Source organism: Thalassophryne amazonica, chromosome 19 (assembly GCF_902500255.1).
Source record: "Thalassophryne amazonica chromosome 19, fThaAma1.1, whole genome shotgun sequence".
Lineage (NCBI taxonomy): Eukaryota > Metazoa > Chordata > Actinopteri > Batrachoidiformes > Batrachoididae > Thalassophryne > Thalassophryne amazonica.
In genome coordinates, this window is record NC_047121.1 from 8,571,929 (window position 1) to 8,589,396 (window position 17,468).

Sequence of the window (17,468 nt, forward strand, 5' to 3'; positions counted from 1 at the left end):
ACAGTCCCCAAGGCATGTCTGTTTAAAATTTTTTATTTAATAGTTTTTGAGAAAATCATCGGCCAACAATTTCTTACCTTTCTCGGCAGCCATGGGGACCTTTAAAAGGATTCAAGTTTAATGAAAGTCTTTGTGTACAAAAAAGCAGTTTTTCAGCAGTAAATTGAGAAATGTGCACAATGTCATTTTTGTCCTTTCGGGCTGCTGGGGGGAATGTAGAACACATTTCAGAAAAATTTAAATGGTTTTAAGAAAATCATCGGACGGTACACCACGTGCAACTGTTGATGGCATTACAGTAGTCCTGTAGATCTTTGTCCTTGCTGTATTTCTCCAGTTTTACAACTAAACATTTAATCATGGCCCTGACCAGCTAAAGGCCATGTTTGCATGATGATTTTGATTTGTCACGGAGGCGAGCTTTAAAACAGCTCTCTGAGAATGGAAAGACAGCAGGCTCTGAGAGTGCACTTCATGCTGTACCTTTTGGTACGTCAGTTTCTGTTTCAACCAAAAATAAATCTCTTAGACTCCTGAATGCTCCTTCAGCCGCCAGTCTCATTTTATTATTTTATGGTGACATAAAATAACACTTAAGGCTACATAAGTTCACCTTATTTTAGTGTGCTGCTGTAGCTCGGACTACTAACCTGTTGCATTTTCTCCAGGTCTAGACTTGGCCTCCCCGGCTCCCCGCTATAGCTTTGGCGATATTTCCGGTAAGGGGCAACCGACTGGTCAAAGTGCGTCAGGATAATAGGTCGCGTCACTGGCTGAACCACCTGGAGCTGAAAGCGCATGGGGGGTGGCCTGAGGCTGCGTGGTGGGCTGGAGCTGAAGAGCACGGGGCTGGGAGAGTTGGCCAGGCAACTGTTCGGTACAACTAGAGGACTGGCAGAGGCAGCTGGTGACTTGCAACCACAGAGGTCCCGCACCTCCTCATCACTGGAGGCACTACTGTGGTGGTCGCTATGACACTGAGGAAGTGCAGACACCCACTTCCTGTTGTCTCCACAGCTGATTTTCTCAAGTTCTTCCTCTGAAGAGTGAGGATCCAGATTGGCATCCAGGAGGAGGCGGAGGCATCGTAAACGGGCTGGAGAGAGTGGGCCCTGGTTGTGCTGCTGGCTGGTAGCCAAAGGGGTGAGTGCACAGTTCCTTCTTCTCTCTAGAGGAGGAAATCAGGAAATGACAAAGGAGAAGGTGGAGATGTGGCTGCAATGCAAAACTTCAACAATATGTACGACTTCTACCAAGCAGGTTATGACTGTTGGTTTGTTTGACTGTAATGGGCCCATTTTGACCACTGTGGGTGAGAAGACTGGTCTGATCTTGAACAGAAGCAATTCACCATTGAAGGTGTGGAGCCAGGAAAGTTAAAACATTTTAAGAAACATGTGATATGGCATGTAGCCTTCAGGATCAATTATTTGCTTTGTGATGGAAGATTTTAAGGTCTTGATATGCTTGATAATGCACTCAATCTACCAGAATGTTAGTGAACAGAATTCAGACCATTAAATGTTTGAATAAAAAAAAAGCCAGACAACATTTTCACACTTAAAATAGTTTGTTTAACATATTTTTAAAAATGTCAGTGGCAGTTCCACATAAAGGGGTGTTGGTAACAAAATTTTAAAATTACATTTTTGCATTGGGATTTTTATGTATTTATTTATTGAATACCACATTTGGTGAAAATGTTGAGTCAAATGGAATGGAAACCAATAAACGGAGCTACAAATTTTATTTTATTATTCACAAATAAGTTGTGCTCATTAAGAAAAAATGCTGACCCTCTGTTTGTCTGTCTGTCTGGTAAAACCTTCTACTCAAAACCCGTAAAACTCTCAAATCTAAATTTTTATACATTAATACTGGGAGGTCAAGACTCTGCCTGCCAAAAAAAGAAGTCATGCATTTTGACATTAAGAAATGCCTTTTTAACTCTATTTGGGGTTTCAAGTAGGAAATGTACAGAAGCACTGAAATGCTCATATTGCCCACTAGATGGCAACATAAACTGCTCAAATGTGGCACCGTTTGGGCTTTTAGTGAAAATAAGATGTACTGACTGAAATCACCAAACATTTGTATTCCTTGCCCTTATTGGCAACTTACTTGTTTTACTTAATTTGTTTTAAACACTGCAAGATAAATTTTGTGATTCTGCATTATCTAGTTATTTGATTGCTCTAGGGATGGGTATTGATAAGATTTTATAGATATCAATGCGATTATCAAATCCGCTTATCTATCTGATTCCTTATTGATTCCCTTATCAATACCTACTGTGAATTTTCTGTGTACTAAAAGTAGGCTTTACAGGTTTTCTATGTCAACAACATTTTATTGAGTCTTAAAGTAAATAAATATGAAATTGGTCACTGGATCCTTGATCTCTGGACATAAATAGAAATCTGTAATTTTTGTCAAAAGAATTTCTTTTCAGACATTGATAGCAGAAAAAGTAACTCCATACCTCTGAGCTGAGGTCAGCCAGCTGCACTGCACATCAGGATGTAATTCATAAAACACGGACGGCGTCTCATTTTGGGAGAAAAAAAAAATGTTCTGGTTTGTTGTCTGTATTACAGCATTTGGAAAGAGGTGTCATTTGATTTAAAACGGCGATTCACTTTGAAGTTATTAATTTCATGATATTTAACGAAGTTATATTTATTAATTTCAAACTTGACTTGGAAGACAGCGGTGCAGTGTTTGGAGTGGTACAAACGGAATGGAGGACGAGTCTCGTTTCTTGCCCACAGCGAGACAAGAGTCCCAGTTAGTCACTCCAATTCACACAAAACTGACTCACAATTGACATCTTTAAATGGCTTTGTGAGGGGTTAAGAAACTGACTTGCTGATTCTGAAAAGCAGGGAAGCAAAGAACCAACAAAGCAGCGGGTCAGCGCACTGCTTCATTGGTTCAAGCTTCAAGCCCAGCCGCTGCAGATGCGGTTGATTACAGACCCGCTGCAGGGCCTTGCAATCAATGTAGAGAACTGATAGTTGTCTTGATAAACACCCTAAACACAATGGCCGCTCTGAAGGACCGATAAGGGAATCGTTAAGGGCCCCTTCACACATAGTGCGAATTTGGTCAAATTATATATAAAGTGCGCATGAAGCAGGAATCGTATGCACAACGTCTAAAATCATCCCTGCCTCTAACGCCTCATACACCTGTTGCTACAACTATATGCGCACACCAGCGGCTGAAAGAGAATGTGCGCTGTGTGAACCCATCGAACCCTCTCGCAGCAGGTGTCGGCCACATTCCTGGTGACACGCACAAACATCTAACACCTCTCGCATGGCACTTAGAAAATGTGTGGCCATTCGCACTGTTAACATGACAGTCAGCAGACAATCACTGTCGAGCTGGATGTGAAATCTGTCTAAGTGCCCCACGAGTGTGGCTTTGCAAACAGACAAAGTGACACATTGGTGTGTGCGCTGAACTGACAGAGGGTGTGGCCGCCAACAGAAGCGGCAGTGGACATCTGTGGTTCTGGACGTCACAGCTGGACAACGCGTACTGTGTTTGGACGGTCATGGACTAACAACTGTCCACTGTGATGTGTGTCTGCTTGCTGTCCTTACGTGGACATAAATAAAAACATATCACTGTGGCGACAGGCTGCAGCGAGCCAGCGTGCCCACGCTGCGCACATTGACAGGCTGCCCCCAGGTTGAAACAGACTGTCAGATCATAACACACAGTGGGCAATCTGACTGTCATGTCACCCACGTGAGCTCTGTTCCACATGACGCGGTGTCAGTTCTGCGGCATACCATCCAGCTGGACACATGCCAGCAGATGTGGACATGATCAGAGCACCCTGCTTCTCATTCATGACTGTACGTCTGTGCCCATGGGTCAGCTACAGAGGAACAGATGGATCATACTTGTTTTGCCCGCTTGATAAGAGGGATTCAATAAAATGCAGTGTTTTTATATGGTGTGTGGTTTTATTTTTTTAAAATACATCCATGTCACAGTTTCCCGCACCTTTCACAGGCCAGTGATGGTAGCTCAGTGATAAAGTTTCTGACTGGCAATCAAAGCTTTTGGAAAGTGCGGGTTCAATTCCCGTCGGTGGCATGTAATTTCTAATTTTCTTTTTATTTTCACAGCAGCTGCGCGATGTGGCTACACATCGCCAGCAGCTGAGCTGCTGGCACTGTGTTCCCGCATGCACGATCTGTCGCAGAGGCATTGTGCACGCCTGCCCGTCGGTGTGATGTTTGCGTGGTTCACTCATGCGATCTGTTCATATTGAGTTGTACATATTCGCACTATGTGTGAAGGGGCCCTAAACAAAAAGACTAGTGATGTCGATGGATGGAATCATTTCTTAATGATTCTCGAAAAGAACCGGTTCTCAATACTCAACGCTAGATTGCTCAGTCAATTAGATCATTTGATGACTTGTCAAATAGTGCAGGAATGATAACCAGCAATATGGGTCACAAGTTGGTCATCATTAATAACAGTTTAGGTGGTTTAGTAGGGTAAAGATACCTCTATCAATCTGTGCAAGCTCCTGGTTCTCACCCTCTGAGTCATCACTCTCTCCACCCTCAACACCGCCGTGGTAAGAAATCTGGAAAAGGATAACAACAATGCAAGTATGCTTAGGACACCTGCTGTCTAACAATGACCCTGGTCAAACAATGTTTTAATATGACTAAGGATGTAATGTGCATAAAGTCAGCTTGTGCTCAACTCTAATGCTACATTTATGTCCACATCCCAAACCAGATGGTCCCTTCCTGGTTTATAGCGGTAGCAACAATAGATACCCTGCAGTCTGCAATACTCAGAGTTTAAGTAATGCACCTCACACTCAGTAATTACCACTCTGAGGCCTCGCTGAGCAGCTGCCATCTGCGCTTTTCCATGCGTGCTTACTCACATAGAAACAACACTGTGTCCTACCTTAAAGCACACACACATCCATGCACCCTCGCAAGAGAAAGGAGCCAGAACTTCAAAGCCCAAAACAAGGCCAACGGCACTGAATTCAAGTTGTGTGAATTCTAATGTTGGATATCGCACACGGCTCACTAGCAGGTTATTGAGGTGAAATACAAATCGACCAAACACATCACAAAGTCTCACCTTCTGCTGAATTTTAAAAATTTGTTGTGTGACCTCCTCTGCAGCACATAGAAAATGGCCCCCAATAAGCATAATATCTCCAATTTACATAAAATAAAAGATAAACATACAAAATTGAGGTTTACATAAAATTGACATTGTTAAATATGAACCTGAAGAATCTTAAAACATCTTACATGCATCTTATGATCGGCACTGTACAGAGATCTGGATTTACAAGGAACAAATAAAACACCATTAGATGTGTGATTATTTTAAAGACTGAAATTATTACATAAGAACGTGGGGGTGTCTGTGTTAGGTTTAAAAAAGACAAACAAACATGAAGACAGATTAAAAGTCTAAACACCAAATACATGAAGATAGAAAAAAAAAACCTTTAAATAAAGCAAATTTAAAACACATTACAAATTATGATAGTAGAAACATGACATGTTCTAAGATTGGTTTTAAATGAGTTAATGGAATCTTATCATCCAAGACCTATGGGGTAAGGATGCTGTCAGAAGAGACGTGTGCTTAAAAGTAAATATGCCTGCATGTTAATCTACAGTTATAAACGAAAATTTTGTATATGTAGCGTGTATTCTGTCAGTGAGAATACGATTAAAGATGTTACAACTTTTAAAATATAACACAATGCTAAAATACCCTCAGCTGTATAAGCATGTAATCAATGAAAGTATGTAGAAAGAATGTGGCCTGGACTCCTTAAAATAGGTCAAGGTTAGCCATCTTTCAACTTGTCCAAGGTTTGTGTCCCAAAAACGCTCCTTGTGAATTTGAAGACCCTGGCAGTAACAGGACTGGAGTTATGCTGAGCAGACAGACAGTTGCAAAGTCTTTGCAACACCCGAAGGCCATATTTGATGGCCTCGGGTAAAAATGATGCTTTTATTGATCTGACTATATATAAAAAGCCTATTTGTCAACATTATTTTGAGTACTGTTTCACTGGTTGCCATGACAATCATTTTATAACCTACCCTATAAATTTGCACTAATTATGGCATAAAAAAAATTAACGAATTCTTTCTTACAAATTACAATGTGACAATTTGTATGAATGTGTACACATTTGAAATTCAAAGCTTGTATGTGGACATGTTGCATTCATGTCCATTATTTTGGCAGATTCTAACAATTAAGTTCCAGGCTTTGACTTATGTATCACACGTGAAGCACATTTTAAAGAAAAGTAATTTTCTGAAGAAGCTGGTGTGCAACTTGGAGAAAAACAAGTAGCGCTGTTTAAAATTTTTATATTGCAACAGCTATTGTTGGTAATTTTATATAAAGATTTAATATTCAGGAAAACTATTTGTCCCCAAGGGGCAATTCAAAGACATTGTTCATGTTGTACTGAAACTGTTGCTTAAATAAATTTATTAAATCCTGCATGTAGTTATTGTTGTTTTGTAACTATTATGACTGGATATGAATCACCCCTTAATTTTGAAAAACAATTGTCTGAAGTTGTGGGCAATCGGAGATGGAAGCGTGACAAGTTGAAACACACACACTCAACACTGCTGCAAGTAGGGCTCCATCTGGAAGAAGATTATTCACTGGAGCAGTTTCATGATGAGATATCATGCTGTGCATGTGACCACACGGCCTTCATTAATAATCAACTCTCATAATGCACTGTATTGCAACTATATTACTTTCCATAATGACTGGTTGGTTTTCCTCTCCCATTAAACAGCACTATTAACAAGGGAGCAGGTCTCAGCCTCATTAGACCTAAATTTTGGGTCTGTTGGTGAAGTAAAGTACAAGCTGCTGGCAACCACATTAGTACCCGCTCTGCTTCTCTGTTGCTGTATTACTGCTAACTAGTACTTTAGGTGCGGTTGGCTCCAGCTGACTGATTCTGCACTACTTTTTCCTGTCTGAGATACTTCTGCTGAAGATGGACCTGGGACCAGGATCTCTGTCAGTGTCTACAGGACCAATGGATGGATGCATAACTACCCTCCGGGGGTGGCTGGTCCAATGGATGCCACAATAGAACAGTGCTTCAAATTACTTAAAAAATTTGGGGACATTTTTTGGAATTGGATCCATTTTGGACTTTCTTTTATGTTCTCTTTTCTGCATTTGTATTTTGTTTTAATAAATTCTCTGTTATTGAATGTTTTGCTCTCATTTTACTATACATCCCATTCAAACAGATGGAGATACCCTGAAGCGGTAAGGCGACATAATATTTCACTCTGCACGGTAAACCCAGAGCCGGCCTATGACATAGCCAGTAGCGCTCTATACCGCTTCTCAAAACTTGATACAATATGCATCATTGGACGTCCGATACGTATCAAGATATCGATACATTTATGTTGTTAATACTGCTTATATAAATGTTCAAGGTCAAGTTTTCAAGGAAGGTTGTGCCCAAAGATCGTCTGTGCAGCTTTCACCACATGGTGCAGGTCCTTCCTGTCCGCTGCACAGCAGTGACCGTACCGCACAGTGATGGACTGGGTCAGGATGTCCTGACCAACATATTTCAACTTCCTCAGAAAGTAAAGGTGTTGATGAGCCCTTTTCAGTAAGCTGGCTGTGTTGTTGAACCAGGTGAGGTTGTCAGTAATGTGCAGATCCGGGTACTTGAAGCTGGAGACCAACTGTACAGCTTTGCCTGCAATGTACGGGGGGTACTCCTTATGAAGTCCACGATCACTATCTTCATCTTCATCACATTTATACAGAGATTCTTGGCTCTGCACCTCACCTCCAGGTGTTGAACCCCCTGACGGTACTCTGCCTTGTTGTTGTGGGTAGATTAGTCCCACCACAGCAAACTTGACAATATGACAGTTGGGATATTTGGCCGAGCAGTCATAAGTCAGCAGAGTGGACAGCTGACAGTACAGTGAACTTTCACCTTTCCCTTGCCTTTATCCCAAATTGACATCACGTTTGTGATGTCACGTTTAAGATTACTAATCCCCAAGAGCCTTAATTTCCATATTTATGGCTCCTCTCAGCCTGACTGACTTGACTTCAAAGATAGAACCCCAAACAGACCCAGTCATGTCCTAGCTTAGACACTGCTTAAAAATATAGTACCTCACATCTCACTATATTTATACAGAAAACTTCAATTAAGTAAACATATTTTTATGTAACTCATCAATTCCACTTAGTGCAGAACTGCAGTAAAACTAAGGCACAGAGTAATACTGATAAGCACTTCAGTTGTTAAAAACATTATTATTAGCAGTAGTAGTAGTAGTAGTAGTAGTATATGGAAAAAAATGTCTTCAGAAGTGGACCATTACTCTAAGGGTGTTGGGGGGGGGGGGGGGTCCTCTTTGCCACTGGATAAGCCCCCCGTGTGTGAGAAGGAAGAACGGATAACTTGTGTATTTATGTGGCGAGCACGTACCTGACTGATAAGTAGGAATGTTTTATTTGTGCTTTTATCTCATGTCGTACTCAACAAGAGACTGTGTGCATTTTGGGGTAGAAGTGAAGCATTAATATTAATATATATATATATATTAATATATATATATATATATATATATATATATATTAATATATATATATTTTTTTTTAAACTCACCACAGGTGTGCTGCTGTTCTGTTTTTAGCTGCTATCAAAGCCTCATCTTTTTGCTGTTGTCCACAGGCCTCCACAGGGCTTTCCCCTGGAAGAAGGTCTGAGTACAGCCAAAAAAGAAATTCAATATGTGCTGAACTTGTGGGCAAAGCAAAAAGTGTTCCATCATGGTAGAATCTGTTCCCAGTCCATCTGTACAGCAGATGAGGCTGTAACACAAGATAAAGTGCTTAAAGTACTTGTACTACTGCTAACAGTCAACTCCACTCACCACGTTTCGGCGTTTGTGGCCACACAGCGAGTGTGAGCCGTGGATTATGGGGTGAAGCACCCAGACAGGTGAGAAGCTATATAAACCACAAGAACCTCCTTCAATCACAGGGGGTCACTGAATCTGTCTCTACAACATCTCTTCGACAGTTATGGAGAAAGACAAGTTGGGCTTGAGATACCAAAAGCTACTAAATCTCCCTCAACCAGATCTCTCCACAGTTCAAAAAGCAGATGCTACATTACTGTTTTTCAGACATCTTTTCCCCTCTTGTGGCTACGCAACACCTCAGAACCACGTAGACTGCTCTCAGAATTCTATCAGACACTGGTGTTGCGGTTTGTAAGAAGTCATGCCTCTGCTGCAGTTGGACTTGTTAGAATAACCAAACAAAGGGCTGGTTTAGCTCCACTAAAATAGTTCCCAAAACTGATGGAAATCTCGGTTTTGTGTGGATTCAGGGGAGTGAGGTGTCATGTTTTGATGTCTATCCAGTGTACCTCCTTGCGCAGCTCACATTTTCACAAGACCCGAATTGTACTAATTTGGATGGTTCAGCTCTCCACCCACCTCCTCATTTAGGGGCAGGAATGGAGAACTGGTTCCAAACTGTCCAATCCATCAGAATTGTATTCCTTCAGCCTCATTGACTGATATCAAACTCTACAGTACATCTCACCACAAACTCTGCACTGTGCTACTGGAAAAGTACAACGAAGAGTCATGGCACAAAAGAAGTTCTTGTCCAAAGTGCTGCTTCATTTCATGAAGGAAGATGGCAACGGTGTAACAGGTAATGCCTGATCCACGTTAAGAGAGAAAACAGCAGCAACACCGTTGAACTGCATCTACTTGGGGCATCAAAGATATTTTTATTTTTTGGCGCGTCAGTAATCGAGGAAAAAAATTGTATAGTCAGCAAAAAAGATACCTGCACACCAAATAGACTGGGCTGGAAAGCCACAACAAAAATCCACAGGCTGAGATGAATGCAAAAATAGTCTAATTAAGACATGTTCAAACAAAAAGTGCTAACAGTGCAAAAAACAAGATGAAGTAACATAAGAATGCCACTACTTCAAACCGAACAGCAGCAGCAGCGATGTGAAGTGACAGGCAGCAGGGGAGCTGGGAAACTTGCATCTTAAATAGCCCGCTCAATTTATAGGGAATGTTTTAGAGGATAATGTAAATAGTAGGAGATACAATGAGGAAAATAAGTATTTGAACACCCTGCGGTTTTGCAAGTTCTCCCACTTAGAAATCATGGAGGGGTCTGAAATTTTCATCTTAGGTGCATGTCCACTGTGAGAGACGTAATCTAAAAAAATAAATCCGGAAATAACAATGTATGATTTTTTAATAATTTATTTGAATGTTATGGCTGCAAATAAGTATTTGAACACCTGTGAAAATCAATGTTAATATTTGGTACAGTAGCCTAACGTTTCCTGTAGTTTTTCCACCAGGTTTTCTGGTCCACTCCTCCATACAGATCTTCTCCAGATCTTTCAGTTTTGGAGTTTCAGCTCCCTCCAAAGATTTTCTATTGAGTTCAGGTCTGGAGACTGGCCAGGCTACTCCAGGACCTTGAAATGCTTCTTACAAAGTCCCTCCTTAGTTGCCCTGACTGTGTGTTCGGGGTCATTGTCATGCTGGAAGACGCAGCCATGACCCATCTTCAATGCTCTTACTGAGGGAAGGAGGTTGTTTGCCAAAATCTCGCAATACATGACCTCATCCATCCTCCCTTCAATACGGTGCAATTGTCCTGTCCCCTTTGCAGAAGAGCACCCCCAGAGTATGATGTTTCCACCCCCATGCTTCACGGTTGGGATGTTTTTTTTGGGGTTGTTCTCATCCTCTAAACATGGTAAGTGGAGTTGATTCCAAAAGCTCTATTCTGGTCTCATCTGACCACATGACCTTCTCCCATGCCTCCTCTGGATCATCCAGATGGTCACTAGTGAACTTCAAATGGGCCTGGACATGTGCTGGCTTGAACAGGGGGACCTTGCTGCCCTGCAGGATTTTAAACCATGACAGCATCATGTGTTACTAATGTAATCTTTGTGACTGTGGTCCCAGCTCTCTTCAGGTCATTGACCAGGTCCCCCTGTGTAGTTCTGAGCTTTCTCAGAATCATCCTTACCCCACAAAGTGAGATCTTGCATGGAATCCCAGACTGAGGGAGATCGACAGTCATCTTGTGTTTGTTCCACTTTCTAATAAATAATCATAACAGTTGTCTTCTACCAAGCTGCTTGCCTGTTGTCCTGTAGTCCATCCAGCCTTGTGCAGGTCTACAGTTTTGTCCCTGGTGTCCTTAGACAGCTCTTTGGTCTTGGCTATGGTGGACAGGTTGGAGTGTGATTGATTGAGTGTGTGAACAGGTGTCTTTTATAAAGGTAACAAGTTCAAACAGGTGCAATTAATACAGGTAAAGAGTGCAGAATAAGAGGGCTTCTTAAAGAAAAATTAACTGTGTGAGCCAGAATTCTTGATGGTTGGTAGGTGTTCAAATACTTATTTGCAGCAGTAACATACAAATAAATTATTTAAAAAAAATCATACATTGTGTTTTCCGGATTTTTTTTTTTTTTTAGATTATGTCTCTCACAGTGGACATGCACCTAAGATGAAAATTTCAGACCCCTCCATGATTTGTAAGTGGGAGAACTTGCAAAATCGCAGGTGTTCAAATACTTATTTTCCTCACTGTATGTGGTATTTATGTGAATGGGGCATCTTGGCGTATAAAGTAGCACGTAGTTCAAGCTGTCTGCCAGAACTAGCTACAAGTTCACTTCATTCACTGTAAATGGCAGTCATATTTAAAGAGTTATCATTTACATTGTGCTGGTTTCATTAAGAACAGATGTTTTCAAGTGTAACAGGTCGGCTATAGTTCTGCACTGAGCACAAAGTACACTTCAGTGCAACTCCTGATCATTACTATCGCTGATATATTTTAATATCACGTTCATGTAAAGGCTGCAATAAATTTCATGTAAACTGACAGCCAAGTTCATGAGACTGACACGTGTTACCACTTTAAATGGTCCTACTGTGGACGGGCGCGTCATAATTTTATAGTACACAGAATGAAAAGAAACCCACAATTAAATTCCAGATAATTAAGATAATTAATTCCACCAGCAGAATGCAACATAATTATTCGCCGGTTTGCTTCAATACCATCATAGCAACAATAATTGCGCCTGAAATAGCAGATCTTTGTTTTTTGTTTTGTTTTGTTTTTTTACTGCCAGCATGTGAACACGCTCAGTTATGTGGCAGTTTGCGTATTACGGAACACAATGCACATAGATGGAACCAGCTGACTGAGCTTCATTCTGCTCTTAAGGTCATAATGGCCCATTCACACTATGCCGTGAAGTGGCTGATGCTACCCAACAAAGCAGATTCACAAAAATATCTGTGAAACGCCGGTAAAGCCATGCTCCAGGGTTCCACTTTTCCTGTCTCCAACACAAGGCTGACATAGCCCAGCAGAGGGCACCTTTGTACTTGCAGAGTTCAATGTTTCAGGATGGTTCACTGATTCATACAGGACATAGTTTAAAGCCTGATTTATGCTTCTCTAAATCCGTAACTCTGGACCAATTTGTCCCTCAATAAGCTCCACTTCTTATGCAATCATCAACCTCCAAACCAACGTTGCGTGCAATTTCCATCCATGACATTTGAGCACCTTAGTAGTTTTTAAACAGTTGGTCATATTTGCGGACTTTCCTGCCAAACGTTCCTCTGTTTGATCCATGATCAAAATGTAATCGGTGTGCGCACTGCAAAAACTTTTAAATATGATGGGAGAGGAATGAGTGAAACCAGAAAAGTGACCAACACAGCCCTTGCGGTCAACGTTGTTTAGATGTGTAGTTTCAATTTTTGGGATGTACACAGACTACAGAGAGGATACACAGCGACAAAGCTCTCTGCAAGGCTGCAGAGACACAGAAGCATAAATCAGGCTTAATTGCCAATGTCTGAGGGTGGATGCATATGTAGCTCACTGCTTGGAGCAGCAGCTTAGCTTGGCAGTGTTGATCACTTACTCATCCTCTGGTGACCTCCAGTGACTTCTATATGAAGTCAACATAACTCTGCAATTGCTTCACTTGCTACTGGTGTGTCGTTGAGACAGGTTCTACATACTACTTCAAGGAGGAGGTGTTCTGAGCTGAGGCGTGTCTCTCACCAAGACGAGGAGTGAGACACCTGGGTGTCTTCCACATTTAGCAGTTCTGTCACTCAACACGGCAAAATTGAGACAGCGACACGCAATATTTGCAAAGCCATTGTTTATTTATTTCAGCGATCGCTCCGGGTGGAAGCAGAGGCTCCGTCGCAACCTGAATTCAAACAAAAGCAGAAACACAAAATCAGCCAGGGAACAATGATTTACCCAGACTGACTTCAAATATGAGTAAATTAAGTACTTTTATTTATTTTTTGGTGGTTTCACGTTGAGTTTTGTAAATGAGTGAAAGCGCTCCTAGACCGTCCTGAAAGCACTTCCAGTATTCAGAGCAGATGTGCCATCTAGTGTTCAAGAGGTGGACCTTCAGCCACAGACCCAACAATAAATAAATGTATTTAATTCTTTCACCAAAACATCAAATCTAGGCTTGCATCTTAGATGTACTTTCTGGCAAATTGTAGTTGCAGTTTTGAAATCTGCACAATAAATGTTCTCAAAATTACATTATATCTGTTTTTGTTCTTTTTGTCATTTTTTATTTATTTTTATCAATTTACCTTTGCTAAGGGACCCATTCTGAAACACATTATAATTTTTACAATTAAGTTTATATTGCGATATATACCTTTATGGTGAAGGAATCCAATTTATTCCATGATATGAATTTTAGGTCATATCGCCCAGCCCTACTCCAAGCTGTCACTGATGTTAAAGGGGCCAATGTATTAAGAACAGGGGTAAGTAACTTTTGATCAGGGTCATTTGGGTAATTTCTGTTGTCATTATGATTTAAAAAGCGTAAACACAGTTGCTTGACAATAAATGGTTTCACCCAACCACTAACCATGAGTAAAAAAAAAGTTTTTGTGTTATTATTCATATTCGCTGAAAAATGGCCAAAAACTAAAATTCTGGCAGGGTATGTAAACCTCTGAGCACAACTGTACATACTGTTTACATCATGTTACATGTGCTGTCAGGTGCACAGTTATTCTTCATAAATCACCCACAACTTTGTGTTTTAACTGTGACAAGGACCTTCACTTGAACCTTTAAAAATAAAGTTTTTTTGTTTTTGCTCTAATTTCAGATACTGCCATCAACACTGTTTTTTTCAGGTTACTCAGAGAATCAATCACGCCATTTAGAGTCCAAGGTGGTTTGCTTTTTGAGAATCTGAACTCTAGATTCCGTTGAATTTCTTGCATATTTTGTAGCTATAGCTTCAGAATTAAGTCCATATTTGAACTGAAACTGCATTGCTTTTTTTTTCTACAAAGTATTTCAAACTCTCATATTTGGCCTTTCCTTCGTCTTGATAACCAGTAGAAATGTAGTTCTTGCCGTTTACTTGTAGATGCACTTTTAATATGCCCGTCACTGGGTCCTCAAGGCACAAACTCAGATGCCCTGTTTATTAGTGTCAGCCACAAACTGAATAGCTAATACACAGTCTGCAATATTACAACTTATGCAAATAAGGCTCATGTCAACAGAGAAAATGGAAAACTCAACTATGCAAATATCATCTGGGATTGTCAAATAAAACTTGAAGCATATTCTCAAGTTTAAATAGGCTCCAGCTGTTTTGTATTAGACGATGAGGAAACATTCTTAGAAGGAGAAACGATGTGCTGTGAGCTCGTGTTTTCCCACTCAAACACATCTGATGTGGTTACGGTTTGTTAGTTAGGTACATGAAAAACAGCCTTTGGCTGAACGGATATTTAAATTATGGTGACAGAATGGCAACACTGTGCTCTGACATTCCACAGCAATACACACAGTGTTAAGGCCAGACTTTTTTATTTTATGGTTTACGGACCCGCCAACACGATTTTTGGCATTTTAAAATAAATTTAAATTCCAATTTTAGGGTTTTTTTTTTTTCCGCAGACACTAAATGCTCCGTCATGACCAGTGATAAATGAAAAATAAATTCCGTTTGCCATTTCACACTTTAGGGCCTTTCACGCCGAACGCAAAGCATTATTTTCAATGAGAAGCGTCACGTCAAAAGCCGAGCTAAAGTGACACTTCCGACGTGAGCGCGCATTGCCACTTGTCGACAGGCTGACACGGTCAAAGTTCAACCCAATCCAACTTTCGCCGCTCTGAGCTATGACGTAGCTTTGCGCTGTCCAATAGGAACAACGCGTCGGGCCAAAACACAGAAGACTAGTGGCAGAAACCCGCTGATCTGTTCCATACAGATCAGTGCAGAAACCACTGATCTGTACAAAACAGAAGCTTGTCACAGGACTGCTCATTTATAGAGTAGTTTTCTGAAGAAAAATCCTTGCAAATGTTTTTTTTTAGCCTCAAAATTTCTGATTACTATTAAAAAAAGTTTAGAACACGTGTAATATATAAAATAGAAAAACGTGTAATATATAAAATAGCTAAATAAATAAATAAAAGGTTCTTTAGAAACCTATCTTCATCTGTAAATTAAAACCACATGTAACCTTGGAGATTTATTTTTAGACAAATAACATGGAAATTTGTACTTTTTTTTTTAAGTTTAGTAGATTATTCATATCTCATTTCAACCAGAAAAACAGACACTGTAAATAAATACAAATGTTTATTATAAATGCAAATTAAAACCACCTGTAACCTTGGAGATTTATTTTTAGACAAATAAATAAGATGGAAATTTGTACATTTTTTTAAAGTCTGGTAGATTATTCATATCTCATTTCAACCAGAAAAACAGACACTGTAAATAAATACAAATGTTTATTATAAATGCAACAGGAAATCATTTAAGAATGACTGCAGTGTGATTGTAAAGTAGGATTTCTGTGACATAAGCCTCACGATGAATTATTTTTAATTGAATCATTTCAACTTGTAATTTCATCAAAATATGCGATTGCCTTTAATGTTGTGATCAGGACAGAATAATTTCTAAAATATGAGTTTGACTAGTGATTGTGAATGTTTTAAACTTATGCACAATAAGTGGAGAGCTTCTACCTGTGCAAATGTCTTTTGACTTTGATTTTATGGACATTTTTAATGATCCATTCATTTATTGTTAAAATATAAAATGAAACAGCTTTTAAAAAAAATAACAGTTGCTTTTTAAAGAGTCTTTTATTTAGAAGCAGGTGATGTTATGTTTGGATTCTCGGGACCAGATGAAGGTCTCTTCTGCAGCTTTGACCTCTGTTGTTGTTGAAGACACTTTTCTCCTATTTTGAGGAATTTTGAATTTGCGAAATACCTGTGTACAAACACTGGAGAAATTTAAATTTATTTTTATTCCGAATCCCAACACAAAATTTTGATTGGAAATGTCTGTAAATCAAATAACAAAAAACGTCTGGCCTAAACTATATTCACATGTAATTTCATCATGTACAAATGTATGTTATTTAAAAGTGTACACTTTTCTTTCCTTTATATTTGACATCCTTGACCATGAAAACATACCACTAGAACTTGGAATCACTTTTATGTCTTTATTAGTTCAAAAGTTATTGTATAAAAACAATTTTTCGGTAATGGCGGTTTTCTTCTGGATCTAGCTCCATAACATTTGAAGCTACATCAAATCTGATGACACCTTACAGAAACAGTACAGATTCAGCTACAATTTGGTGTTAGTTGTGCATCTCTAGCTTCATTTGTCACCTCACACTGACACATTTTCTATTTTCCCTATATTTTTGCATATTCTGGATCATCAGATCCGGAATCCGGATCCGATCATCACCAAACGTTGTTGTTTGATAGAACATTTGACTATGTTACACCCTAATTTTTTTCAAGCCTTTCTGCCTTGTTTTTGTGGAGTTAGAAACTAGAATGTCAAAATTCCCCCTATCCCGCAATGGTGAAGAATCCTTTAAAAAATTCCTGGATCCGGATCGTGATCCGGATCACCACTAACATTTAATCACTTGTTCCTCTTGTCATTTCCAACCACTCCACAAAATTTAATCAAAATCCATTCAAAACTTTTTGAGTTATCCTGCTGACAACAGACAGACAAACAAACAAAGGTGACCGAAAACATAACCTCCTTGGCGGAGGTAAAAATCTCAAATACTATGAAGCCTAGAAGAATCATTACATTTTGGAAATTTATGGTCAAAAAAAAAAAAACTTTTTGGATAGCTCAACAACCAAGAAGCCTCGCTGGATGATCTAAAGCATGTGCTGATCAGCAAAATATTTGTGATCGACTATGACTGACTTCAAAATAAAGTCCCACACAAATCAGATAATGAAGTCACACAGTCAAAAAACGTATGTAC

General features: G+C 39.8%; 1 protein-coding gene across 1 annotated transcript in view; it reads right to left on the reverse strand.

Moving 5' to 3' along the window:
- The window catches only part of si:dkey-16j16.4, a 67,253-nt gene that overhangs the window by 22,754 nt on the left and 27,031 nt on the right, over positions 1-17,468 (reverse strand). Inside the window, exons 2-3 of the mRNA XM_034159667.1 lie at positions 4,534-4,615; positions 651-1,168 (exon numbers count right to left, since the gene is read on the reverse strand). Of these exons, the coding sequence (XP_034015558.1) occupies positions 651-1,168; positions 4,534-4,615 (600 nt within the window). The remainder of the gene's footprint in view (positions 1-650; positions 1,169-4,533; positions 4,616-17,468) is intronic.